Raw genomic sequence first — 12,021 nt, forward strand, 5'->3', positions numbered from 1 at the left:
TTTCTGTTATCCATGTAAAGGAAAGCTTGATCACTCGCGTGTGTTTTTCGTTCTTTTATTTAGTTTATTTAGTCACCCACACAAACGAAGGATGTAAAACGGGTTGAACGGAAATCGTTGATAATTTGTACATGTTAGTAAATGTGACAAGGAAGCCTTGTGAAGACTTTCTGAGACTAGTTAATTAAAACGTGGCTTAATACAGAGTGAGCAAGGAGACTGACTGACTGACTGACTGACTGACTGACTGACTGGAATGAATGAATGAATGAATGAATGAATGAATGAATGACTGACTGACTGACTGACTGACTGACTGACTGACTGAATGAATGAATGAATGAATGAATGAATGAATGAATGAATGAATGAATGAATGAATGAAATGACTGACTGACTGACTGACTGACTGACTGACTGAATGAACGAACGAACGAACGAATGAATGAGTTCTTTACCCACGTAATGTCTATGAGCTAACAAAAGCTTTTTCAAAATACGAACGTGCATCTAATACAAACTAAGTTACACAAAACAATTCAACTATAAAAACAACACACATCGAACTTATTATAATAAAGTACAAATAAACTTTCAATGAGATATTGCTTAAGCTTTTTTATGAGAAATAGACGGTAAACTAATCAGTGAAACGGACAATGATTTAGGGCCCTTGTTAAAGGATGCTGAACTGCTTTATATTCGTTCTGCAAATTCTACAATTAATGTAGGGCCGGAGCACCTCCCCTCCCCACACAGTTTAATTCCTAAGCAGATCCTAAGCAATGCTATGTTTGTTTGTGTAGCGTTTGTTTTAGGTGCCCCTTGGAGCCGTATTTACACAACACTGGTAAATTCAATTTTCGACCGCACTCAGAGCAAACATATCTTTGTATTCCTTCTTTTTCAGATAAATTTAATCTATGTGGTGTTTGATGAGCCCGTGACAGTTTCCATGGTGAAAGTTTGGAATTACAGTAAAACGCCTATTAGAGGAGTTCAGCAGTTTGGGGTAAGGTGCAAAAAAGGGAAATGTAGTTGAAATGCATGTTCTATTCTGTAATATGGGGGTTTGAGGATGCTTTACGACCCCTCTTATTTCTCGTTTGGTATAAATTTTACATCCGTGAATCTCGAGGCTTTTGTTTCTTCCGGGCTCAGATGTTATAGCAAAACTTGCTTTTAACAAAATCGAACTAATTTTTTACAATATCTTAACTCAAGAACTCGGTAATAGATAAGAAGACCACTTTGAACGCCCATTTTTTGTGAGGGACTAGAACATGTTTCAACTCCCGCTGGATGCTAATCCCATTGTAAGGTCCCCCCGGTATTTTGTTAGGTTGTTATAGGGCTTTGTTGGTACACATTTACACACCTTGATAAGGAAAAGATGGACTGAGATCTCTTCTGTAAGGAAAGAGCGCGACGACAGGGAACAAGACTCTCTCAGGTTACTTTTATTTCCCTGTTCCCTGTTCTTAGGCTACCCGCCTCTTATAATGCACCTCGTCTCAGGGAAAACGTCATTTGAGAAGAACCTAAGTTTGTAGATTTCTTGTTGCAATATAATGAAGATTCGAGGCTCCGCGCGCTCTGATTTGCTAATAAAAACCTATTTCATCAAAGTTTTTAAAATTACGTAGTCTTCTGCCAAAAAAAATGCCGCGGTTGAAGTAGGCTTCATTTCTTTCTTTTATCTCATTTTCAGCTGTTGGTAGATGACTTGTTGGTATATCATGGTATCCTGCCCCAAGTTCCAGCGGTCACTAGAGGAATTCTTCCCAATTTAGATATTCCAGTACCACACCACACAATACTCTTCACTGACCAGGAACAAATCGCTCTTGCAGAGCGGAAGAATGTGCTAAGGTATCTCATTTCAATTACACGCTCAGTCATAATTTCGTTGAATTACTTAACTGAGACCACAGATAAATAACATTTCGCCCATATAGCACGTACTCTCCCTTCCCCTCCTTCAATGTTGCGTTCACAGCGTTTCTTTCACTCCCGCTTGCTAAATCAAGCAAATTCAACATTGAAGGAGACAGGGCGAAGGAAAGAAGGGAACCGTTCCAACATTAATGACTAAGGGTGTAGATGCTACAACACCGAATTTTTTCGGCTTTTTGTTTTTCTGCTTAGTGACTAGTCTTTTCCTTTCTCTGTTACTCGTAGGATAGTATTTGTTGTTAAAGTGCACCTAACCCGAAAATGTTTTTTTTCTCAAATAAATCTTTACACCTGTTCGAAACATATTGCGCTATTTAGCGCCTTTTTATAACCAAATCTTGACTTTTTATAGGCTGTAAAAGTTACGAAATCTAGCCATCATCTGTCCCATGACCGAGCTAGTAAGGGGCATGGGTCTATTCCTGAATTGACGTCACAAACTGATTTGCATTGTATTTTAAAAGTCTTTGTGAGAATGCATGCAAAACAGTTGGTGACGTCAAGTAATAGACCCATGCTCCTTACTAGCTCGGTCATGGGACAGATGATGGCTAGATTTCGTAACTTTTACAGCCTATAAAAAGTCAAGATTTGGTTGGAAAAAGGCGCAAAAAGGCTCAATGCGATTCGAACAGGTGCAAAGATTTATTTAGGCGAAAAACAAATTTTGGGGTTAGGTGCACTTTAAGCCTCAAGAACGTTTAAATGTAATTCTTTACAGTTTAACTCACGCTGATATATATTTTTATTTACAGTGTACAACAACTACTGTTTACAGTGGACGTTTTGGTGTTGAATTCCTCCATTTTTAAATACACTGCGCGAATAACTTTTGAAATTTGAAATCTGCACAAAGTAGAAATTGGTGATAAGAGATCGTTCTCGTGAAATATCATCAATGTTGCTGAGCTAGAAAACGAGTCACCGTGTTTAATTTTTCCATACCTCTGTCAACAATGCAAAACCCCGTCAAACTCTACGAGAAAATGTACCAACAAATGTATGAAAAAATTGGAAACGTCATTACTCATATTTTTGCAAAGTAACACTCCTCAAATTTTGGCAAGCAAGGAAACAAACAAGCAAGGTGTAAATATCTTTTCACTCGATTTACGCATATCCTGTTTAAGTAGGATAATGTTCATGCACTTGTCGTCCCTGTAATAAATGATGCTTGATTTCGTTTTAGTAACAAGGGTGGCGAACAAGATATTCAGCTGACAAATGACAAGAGAATTGTTTCTCATTACAACGATCCTAAATCTGCAGGAAAGACAGCAGATCCCGGTGAGTGATAAATAAACTGTCCAATAAAATATATAAAAGATAGTTTGAAGGATGAAAAACGTTTTGAAGCCGACGTTGTTATACTTGGCTTGTGGGGTTCATTTGAGTACCATACGATTCCGAATAATGTTCCGTTTAGCTAATTTAGAAGCTGCTTTTCATGAAAAGCGTAATTCATTATTCTAGAGGCGTGGTGGTGTAGTGGTTAGCGCGTCGGAAGATCGGAGGCTCTGTTGTTCGAGGCCAGGTTGGTCTCTTTATTGCTGTGTTGTTTCCTTAGACAAGAAACGTTGCTCCACATTGTCTCTCTTCACCCAGGTGTATAAATGGGTACTGGCGGCATATATACTGCTGGGGGTAACCTTGCGATGGACAAGCATCCTTTCCAGAGGGGGGGGGGGGGGTATCAATACTCCTTGTTCTTTCATGTTACAGAAACTGGTTAAGTTCCGGCTCTGTGAAGCACTTAGCTTCGAGTGCGACCGATAATAAGCTCTCTAGGAAACAACTCGCACAAAAATTAGCTTTCAAAACGTCTGTAAAACAAATATAAGCTTTTAGTAGATACCAAACCAGCACGCGTGTTCATGATAGTGTTCACTGTGATAATAGTCATTTGACGGAAATACTATATTGTTTAAGCAATTAATTTTATTTAGTTGTGCCAAATACTACCTCACGACACTATTGTAATGTGATGTCTTGAAGTAAGTATTCAATTCAGTTTCATCTTGGTAACTTGGGTGTGTATCTTAAGTTGTTGTTCGTCCTTCCAAGAGATTAAAATAAACTGCTAAGGCACTTGATAGCTTGAATTTTACAAAAGTAGAAAAAAAAGAATCATTTTCTCCGTTTCATTTTGTTTTGCAGCTCTTCGGCCAATGACCAGCGTACCAGCTTTTCAAAAGAAAAGATAGTAGCATTGGAGCTGCTGCAGTGGGCAGCTAACCATGACTTAAATTAGGTTACAGAAGGCGAGCTTGAATGTAATCGGCCATTGGGCTCGCTACACAGTTACTATCAATGGGTTCTGGGTTTCTGCTATTGAGGCTTTCAATAGTGGTTAGCCTCAGATATTGATGAACTTTTGAAGAGTTATTCCGTAAAGTTCTTTGATATAATATGAGAAATTGAACTGTCTGGTTGGTTCCTATTACAAGGTTCTCAGCCCTTGTAATCTATACTGACAACTTTTGGTGCGTTCTCGTCAAACGAACACATCACATGGTTCAAAATCGGACGACGGGTGTCGGGCGAATTCTGTCTTTCGCACATTTTATTGACGAGAACTTTTAATCTGAGTTAACTCGGACACTAGCCTCCGTTGAAAAGGTTTGCTTACTAAATATCCTATAAATGGTGGGAATAAATACCTATGTCACCCATTGTCTTTTAGCAAATTGGTCTAATGAGTGAGGAGGGGGATAGGTTGTTAAAATGCCGAATACACAAAACCGAGTAAATTATCTGATAATGAGCTGAATAATTTATAAGATGGAGAGTGCACGCAGAGACCTATGGAATTAAAACAAAGCTATATCTTTGAGTGGAAAAAAATCGTTGTAAGTGAATAACAATTCTTTTGAATTGCGTTATTGTAATATGACATGCATGAACTGAAAGGCTCCTCCACTGCTGCCCAGAATTTTGGTACAGGAATTAAGTTATTGGTTTGTGGAATTTTGCTTTTCGTCGTGCATTAAGACGTTCCGTGTAAAAATAACTGATTTAAATTACCTTGTGGACCAGTCAAATGCGATATTAAAAGTATGATTTACAAACACTTTCCAATTTCTTTGGTCTTGTTGTTTATATGCGGTAATTTGAAGTATTGTACGTTTGTCCTCTGCCTTCTTTAACTGCTAGGCGTGCTTTTATCCAAACTCCCAAAGACATACATTTTGGGGCCGATTTTGGGACCAATAGGTATTTTTTTCCATTCAGACGTTTATCGCTTTTTAATACAACCTTGCGATGGACCCCTCCCCGCCCGGGGGGGGGGGGGTACTCCCTATAATGGACTACAGTGGAACCCCGTTAAGAGATGCAGTTTTTCTACTGCGAGGAACATTTTATATGGAAGGTATATGAAGGTTATCACTTCTTTCAAAAAAAATTAATGGTTTGCACCACAGGCCGGAACCTCCCCTGTAAAAACTTTCTTGAGCCCCCCTCCCCCTCCCCCGGTGACCGATATCGTACGTTAAGCGCGTTGGCCGTGTGTTTAACAGCCTGCGAACAGCAGACGTATTTCCGGTCGTACCTCCGTTATTTTTCGGAGGTACGACCGGAAATACGTCTGCTGTTCGCAGGCTATGTGTTTAACCCGTGGCTCGTGTACGACTAAACCCATCTCCCTTTCATAACTTTATTACGCGGGATCTGCGCTGAGGTTTCGGTCGAATTTTTTTTTTTTTTTTTTTTTTTTTCGTATTCTTCATCAATGGGACAAAGTGTCTGGTTTAGCTTCCGAAAGTCAATAATGCGTTAGCTCTTGTTTACCATCTTGCTGCATTTTAGCTTGCATAAATTTTCGGGATCGAATTGTTAACGGAAGTTTCGAGAAATGTGGCGCCATTCTTCACGAGAGGATCTCCACCAAGAAACGTTGTCACCTTGATCTTGCATTATCAAAATAAATAAAAACTAAAACTTCGTTCTGTTCTGGCGTGCACGCTACGCAAGGAAAAAGACAAAATATTGAAACAAGGCTGTACACGTAGGAAGTGATCTAAACTGGAAGGAGAATGCAATGTAGTAAGGGTGAGTGAGTACTTCTTCTTTAATAGTCTCACACAGACGTTTACAAACAAGCAAGTTACAAGTAGTGATTGAGTAATCATGTCCTCTTGGTTAGTGAAACTTCCTTTAACCAAAAAAATATGAGCGTTATGTTCCGACCAGTCGTAGTTGAGTTCACAACGAAGTCCTTTATTTTCGGAAGCGCTCGCTCACATAGTTTGCTCGCTTTATTGTCCCTAAAAACAATTAGGGACTATTAATAATTTACAGTTGCAGGAGAGAAAAGAGTTCCAGATTAAGAGAAGACGCCGGGATACACTCTCCGGAAGCCATATACCCGAGATCTGAACCCGTAGGAAAACAAAGGAGAGGACGGCCTCACAACAGCTGGCAAGGGACGATCGAGGACGAAAGGAGGAAAGTGAGCTACAAATGGCACGAACTGAAGAGGTGTGTGTAGGATAGAGCAAAATGGAGGGATTTCTTAATTAAAGGACATATGCTCGCTCCACCTTGGTCTAAACGACTAAGAGAGAGTATTCTACAGTTGAGTGATTTTGCCCTAATGTGTAATGTGTATTTTGCAAATATAAAGTATAAACATAACGTATTAATTAAATTATCCTGTCAACTGGAGACAACGATTTTAAGACACGAAAAAGCTCTTGCAGATTTATATTTAGACAATATGGTAAAAATATAATGTGAGACATCTTGTCAAAACCGCGTTGTTGTGCGCTGCTCAGCTTCAGCGACAACACATCCGTGCGATTTTAACTGAGTTTACTATCAGTCAGACATGATTTTCGCTGAGGCGATGTTTTTTCTTATTCTGCTGTGTCAAGTGGCACATACAGCGAGCGTGACGAACGCAGCGAAACAAGTCACGTTACAAAGCAACAAACCGCAGTCCGCATCGACAAAGTGTCACAATGTGCACTTCAACAATTACCAGTATTACTGTGAACCAAGGAAAGGGATCAGAGCCCACTTTCTTAAGATAGAGAGTCAGTTAGCGGATGTGCAGAAAAAGATCGACGCTCTGACTACGTTGGTTTTGAACGCTTCTTCAACTCCGGTGGGACACAACGCCACTTTGAATGGTGCAAAGAAACCAAAATTAGGTGAGAACCGTATTTTGAACACGTTGTTAAACTAACAACCTTCGTTACTTTCGGATTTGGTGGTCTTTTACTATTCCTTCTTTTGAGGGATCGTTACGTTGACCGTAGGGACTGCAGATCAGTCTTTGCGCAGGCATTGTAGACTATAATATTGCATTTGGGACCTTCATTTTCAAAGAGTAGCTATTCGTGGGATTTATTAACACCAGCAAAATTTGATCGCTACTGTGGGAAGGGGGAGCGTCGCTACTGTCGTAGGTCGTTGCTTTGCGAACTTCACGTTATAATCTAGTGTACCACTCCTTCTTCTGTATCTTCTTCCTGAATCAGCTACAATTCAGCCAGTTGCTCCGTTTTCAGCTGGATTTGACAAATCACCAGCCCAGACATGATTAAAATACTAACGCATACTTTTGTTTTAGTGAAGAAAACTTGCGCTGAGCTGTTTAAATCCGGCCAAAAGATCAGTGGCGTTTACACGATCGACCCTGATGGTTCAGGTGCCTTTGATGTGTTCTGTGATCAGAAAACAGCTGGTGGAGGGTGGACTGTGTTCCAAAAGCGATTGGATGGCTCAGTTGATTTCAGCCGTGGTTGGAATGACTACAAACGCGGCTTCGGTAACCTGAATGGCGAGTTTTGGCTTGGACTGGACAAGATTAATCGTCTTACAAAAGCAAAGAGCAAACTCCACGTAGACCTTGAGAGCTGGAAAGGTAAAACTGCTTACGCCGAGTATAGCTTGTTTGCTGTGTCAGACGAGAAAAACAAGTACAAATTGAGCCTTGGGTCTTATTCTGGTAAGTTTTCTTCTGCTCACTTCTTATTGCCGTTCAGTTTTCCTGGTTTCGTAGCTCAACCGTGACGTTTTAATTTGGAGTCTGTAACGCGCAATTTCGGCAATATTTTCCTTTCGAGAAGGCCAAGGGTTCAGTGTCCCACATTCGAAGGAACTGAGGAGAAAGTGCGGCCTTTGTAATAACATCTGCAAATGGTTAGACTTTCTAGTCTTCTTGGATGAGGACGATAAACCGTAGGCCCCGTATCACAATCCTTGTTCGTAATAACTTTGTGGGACGTTAAAGAACCCACTCACTGTTCGTAAAGATGTAGGGGACGTAGTTCCCGGTGTTGTGGTCTGGTCTTGGTGTGTATTGGTCTGGGAGGGTGGGGTGAGATCATGCACATATGGACAGAGGCGATAGTCAGAGGCACCTTGTATAAATGCTGACGTCCGATTTCACCCTCTGGATGTGATTGATTATTGATTGTAAAGTCGCACGTAATTGTTGAAGACTCAAGACTTTTTACTAATCTCGTGTAATCCAGGCGACCACAAGGCGAGCCGTTTCAAGGTTATTCTCAAAAGGAGCAAAGATCGGCAACCAACACCACCACCCCACCCCCCTAGCGATAACAGTTGAGAAACCGAACAAACGTGGGAATTTATATGCTAATTGTAAGTAAATTATACTGAATGATTTAAGTGACTTTGATTGACATTGCGACAGCCTGAGCGGAAGTTATCGTCAGAGTCAAGTGACTCCTGTGTTCAAACCATTTACAGTTCAGTATATGTTATCTTAATTTGCAACTGTTCACGTTTTTTTTAAAACTCCCACATCAAATTCTTCTCGATTGTTTTGTGTTTTCACTTACAGGCACTGCTGGTGACTCATTAGGTTATCATCGCGGCTCTGCCTTTTCAACTAAGGATCGTGACAATGATAACTTTCATGGCAACTGTGCTACTCAGTATAAAGGGGCAGCTTGGTGGTTCAACAGCTGTGTTCGTTCAACCTTGAATGGCATCTATTATAAAGGCTATCATTCATCTTACTGGTCTGGTATCAACTGGAAAAGCTGGAAGAGCCATGACTACTCAGCTAAGAGAGCTGAGATGAAGATCAGGCCAGTGGGCTTTTAAAACGCACTTGGAACAAGACCATTAACATGGCCACGAGAAGACAAGACAATGTAATAGCTTAGCAGTCTTTGTTAAATTTCAATAAAACAGTAGCCGATCTTGCCTCTAGTAACGTTATTTTTCTTTTTCCTGTTTTTTCTACAATGGGTGGAACTTCCACGAGTGAGAATTTGAAACTCAAGTCCAAACCAGCGAGACATTTTAAACAAACTCTGGTTATACCTTTACTTGCAGCAAAGTTACAATCGCTAGCCAAGATCTTCGAAGAACCGCTAATACGTTAAAAAGAGCCTTCATTGAACATTTTTGAAAGTTCACTGTTTCATTGCAAAACTATTCCTATGTGAAATAAGTTAGTATAAATTTAGCGACGTGCCCTTTTTTTTTTTTTTTTCAATATCACCCTGAAAATGACTAACCAGACAAAAAAAAAACATCAGGGGTTAGTTATTAAAAGACAGTTTAGACGGTGAAACCACGTTCTAAGCCGTTTTCAATTTTGCCAACAATCATATCTAAACATTGTCTGCTGCTAACGGTAACAAGAAGGCTTGCATCCCAGACTGGAAAACTATTTATCTACTTATAATAAACCTCTTATAACCTGATTTGGAGGCCCACTGAATGGCTTAAGCCGCGGCCTTAACTGCCCCTAGGTGTTTTATATCTTTTAGTTAGTTTTAGCCTTTTAAAGTTTTGATATTTTGACAGCCTAAAAATGTTTAATATAGGTCGAACGTTTTACGAATTAAAAGAAGGTAGTTTCTCACAATGCACACCACAAAAATATCAACCGAAAACAAGGGACTGTACCTCAAGTTCTCACCGTCCGTATTCCCTTCAACTTAACTAGCACACTGTTTATTCCAGCAGCCGCTGTGTAGGCTAAGACAGCAAACATCAATTTAATGTCATATTGGCATGTCACGGGAGGAGACGCAAAGCATCGTACAAAACATTCAAAAGGCAGATTTGTTTTTAGACTCCTGCAGCATATTTAGCTTGTTAAGGGAATGCAAACACAAAAATAAAGCACTCCCTGTATCACTCCTTCACGATAGTTCCTCCGCGTATAATTTTCAAGTTTATCGTCTCTCATTTTTCTCATTCTCACAATCTGAGTGGACGGAGTAGGTTAAAGCGTCGTTTTAACAGTAAAACAACAACAAAAACTGGACGGATTTGCCCCACGCATACCCACACTACCTTGGGAACAACTTGGAAATAGACTTTTTCCACTAAGTCGATCACCTCACCTCAGCGGGAGCTAATGACTAGCTAGGCCAATTGTTTCTCTACATGTCACGGTAAGAGACACAAAGCACCAACTATGCCTGATTTAAACAAGTCAAACAACTTTGTTTAATTGTCTCAGTAAAATTAAAAGAAACGAGCGGCTTTTAAAAGCAATCAAAAGAAAATTGATGTAAGATCAATTAAAACGCGATCCTGTTTAACAACAGCGCCATAATTTAATGGTTGTATTACAAATCTACCGAGGGATCCACATGAAGAATTGAAGAAATAAAGGTGGGGGGAGGGGGTTTAATTTGAAATGCCTTCATTGTTTTCCTCTTAAAAGGTAATCTGTTAATAGCTGTGAGCCGTGCATTCCACCGTGAAATGAAAAAGTATGTTTTCGTTTTGTCAAGAAATGTGATATCGTGGCCACAAAACAAAATTTAGAAATTGAGCATGCACTGGACTTCACATATCTTCCCCTTCCTTCCCACCCTCCATATACAAAGGTAGATGCTTGCTTCTAAGGTTTTGGCTAGCGCCAGTTCGCTGCTCTCCATTTCATTGTCGACTTTTTTGTGATGTATTAAGTTAACGTCTCAGATAAAAGAATATAACTGGATCAAAATTTCATTACTTAAATCGAAAATCAATTAATTCAGATCTTCACTTCCCAAAGAGTGTCACGATATTTGTTACCAACACCGCCACCAAAAACAAAAACCTTGTCACCAGTCCCCACCATAGAATGTCCAACAAGTTTTGGAATATCTCCACAAAATGCCACCTTGTGCCACCTCATCTTTTCTGTCTCCAAAATGAAAGCATCATTTGTGACATTCTCACGAACGCCACTCCATGTCTCTCCACCAAACAGTAACAAATGTTTTCTGTCAAGTTCAAGGGCCTTAGCATGTTGTCGACCACAGGGTTCATCACAAACAGTTGACTTCTCAAGCAAGTCTAAAATTTTTTGCTTGGGAAAAAAGGACTCGGATGGTTCGATTTTGCCCCATGTACCGATTAATTCGTACCCTCCACTCTTGCGGCCTCCAAAGACAAATAAATGATTCTCTTTGCTCGCTCTGATTGGAATCAGATTAGCAGTGTGACCTGAGCGAGAAGAACAATGAAAGGGCGCCTCTTTGTATTTCCCCGTTTCAAAGTTTAAATAAAACGCACCGGCAAAGCGTCGCTGTGTATGCACTCCTCCTTCACGCCCGGTAATTAGAATATCTTTAGGAGAGATTAGAGTTGACGTGTGCGAGCTCAAACCAACAGGCACGTCTCCTGACTCAGGAATATGGCGCCAAAATTGCTCCACGGTGTCAAAACAAAACAAATCTGCGCATCTTTTTCGCCCGTTCCAACCACCGATTATCAAAACAAAGCGATCTCTTACTACTGTTGCCGTATGGTGACTGACACTGGGTGCAGTGCAGAGCCTGCCTTTAGGAAATCCTGTTGAAACTAAAGGTCTGTTTTGCGAGCTACTTGGCACCCCATTCTCGATCAGAGTCCAAGAATTCGATGAAATGTCGTATCGATACATGTCACTTAGAACAGTTCTGTCGTCTGTGATTCCTCCAAATATATACAATTGACCTCCTATAACAGAACACGAATGAAATGCGCGCTTACTTGGAGCAGTTCCCCGGGCCGAAATAGAAGAAAATTCCATTATTTGCTCAACGAATTCTCGAAGATCGTACGCAAGTTACGTCTGCCATTACAGCCCCATAGTGC

At 40.3% G+C, this 12,021-nt stretch overlaps 3 protein-coding genes across 4 annotated transcripts in view; 2 read left to right on the forward strand and 1 right to left on the reverse strand.

Annotated features, from left to right (window-relative positions):
* LOC146450909 (katanin-interacting protein-like) overlaps window positions 1–5,026 on the forward strand; it is a 51,643-nt gene extending 46,617 nt beyond the window's left edge. For both annotated transcript variants that reach the window (XM_085099722.1, XM_085099724.1), the window contains exons 50-53: window positions 911–1,012; window positions 1,712–1,872; window positions 3,146–3,243; window positions 4,114–5,026. In XM_085099722.1, coding sequence (XP_084955848.1) covers window positions 911–1,012; window positions 1,712–1,872; window positions 3,146–3,243; window positions 4,114–4,160 — 408 coding nt within the window. In that variant the 3' untranslated portion in view covers window positions 4,161–5,026. The remainder of the gene's footprint in view (window positions 1–910; window positions 1,013–1,711; window positions 1,873–3,145; window positions 3,244–4,113) is intronic.
* Window positions 5,027–6,592: 1,566 nt separating this feature from the next.
* LOC146450910 (microfibril-associated glycoprotein 4-like) lies at window positions 6,593–10,873 on the forward strand. Its single transcript, XM_085099797.1, has 3 exons — window positions 6,593–7,109; window positions 7,532–7,909; window positions 8,771–10,873. Exons 1-3 carry the CDS (start codon window positions 6,785–6,787, stop codon window positions 9,034–9,036), a joined length of 969 nt encoding a protein of 322 aa, XP_084955923.1. The 5' UTR covers window positions 6,593–6,784; the 3' UTR covers window positions 9,037–10,873.
* Window positions 10,874–10,933: 60 nt separating this feature from the next.
* Window positions 10,934–11,956, reverse strand: LOC146450911 (kelch domain-containing protein 9-like). The gene has a single exon (XM_085099795.1). The coding sequence runs from the start codon at window positions 11,954–11,956 to the stop codon at window positions 10,934–10,936; it is 1,023 nt and encodes a 340-aa protein (XP_084955921.1).
* Window positions 11,957–12,021: the final 65 nt, after the last annotated feature.

Source organism: Pavona decussata, unplaced genomic scaffold (genome assembly GCF_977016875.1).
Source record: "Pavona decussata unplaced genomic scaffold, jaPavDecu1.1 SCAFFOLD_416, whole genome shotgun sequence".
Taxonomy (NCBI): domain Eukaryota; kingdom Metazoa; phylum Cnidaria; class Anthozoa; order Scleractinia; family Agariciidae; genus Pavona; species Pavona decussata.

What these genes read in the sequence shown, in the direction of transcription:
- LOC146450910 (XM_085099797.1), top strand. Translation starts at nt 6,785, where the DNA reads ATGATTTTCGCTGAGGCGATGTTTTTTCTTATTCTGCTGTGTCAAGTG. An exon ending in TGCAAAGAAACCAAAATTAG is followed by an intron (nt 7,110 to 7,531) that starts GTGAGAACCGTA and finishes CTTTTGTTTTAG; the next exon opens with TGAAGAAAACTTGCGCTGAG. An exon ending in GAGCCTTGGGTCTTATTCTG is followed by an intron (nt 7,910 to 8,770) that starts GTAAGTTTTCTT and finishes TTTCACTTACAG; the next exon opens with GCACTGCTGGTGACTCATTA.
- LOC146450911 (XM_085099795.1), bottom strand. Translation starts at nt 11,956, where the DNA reads ATGGAATTTTCTTCTATTTCGGCCCGGGGAACTGCTCCAAGTAAGCGC.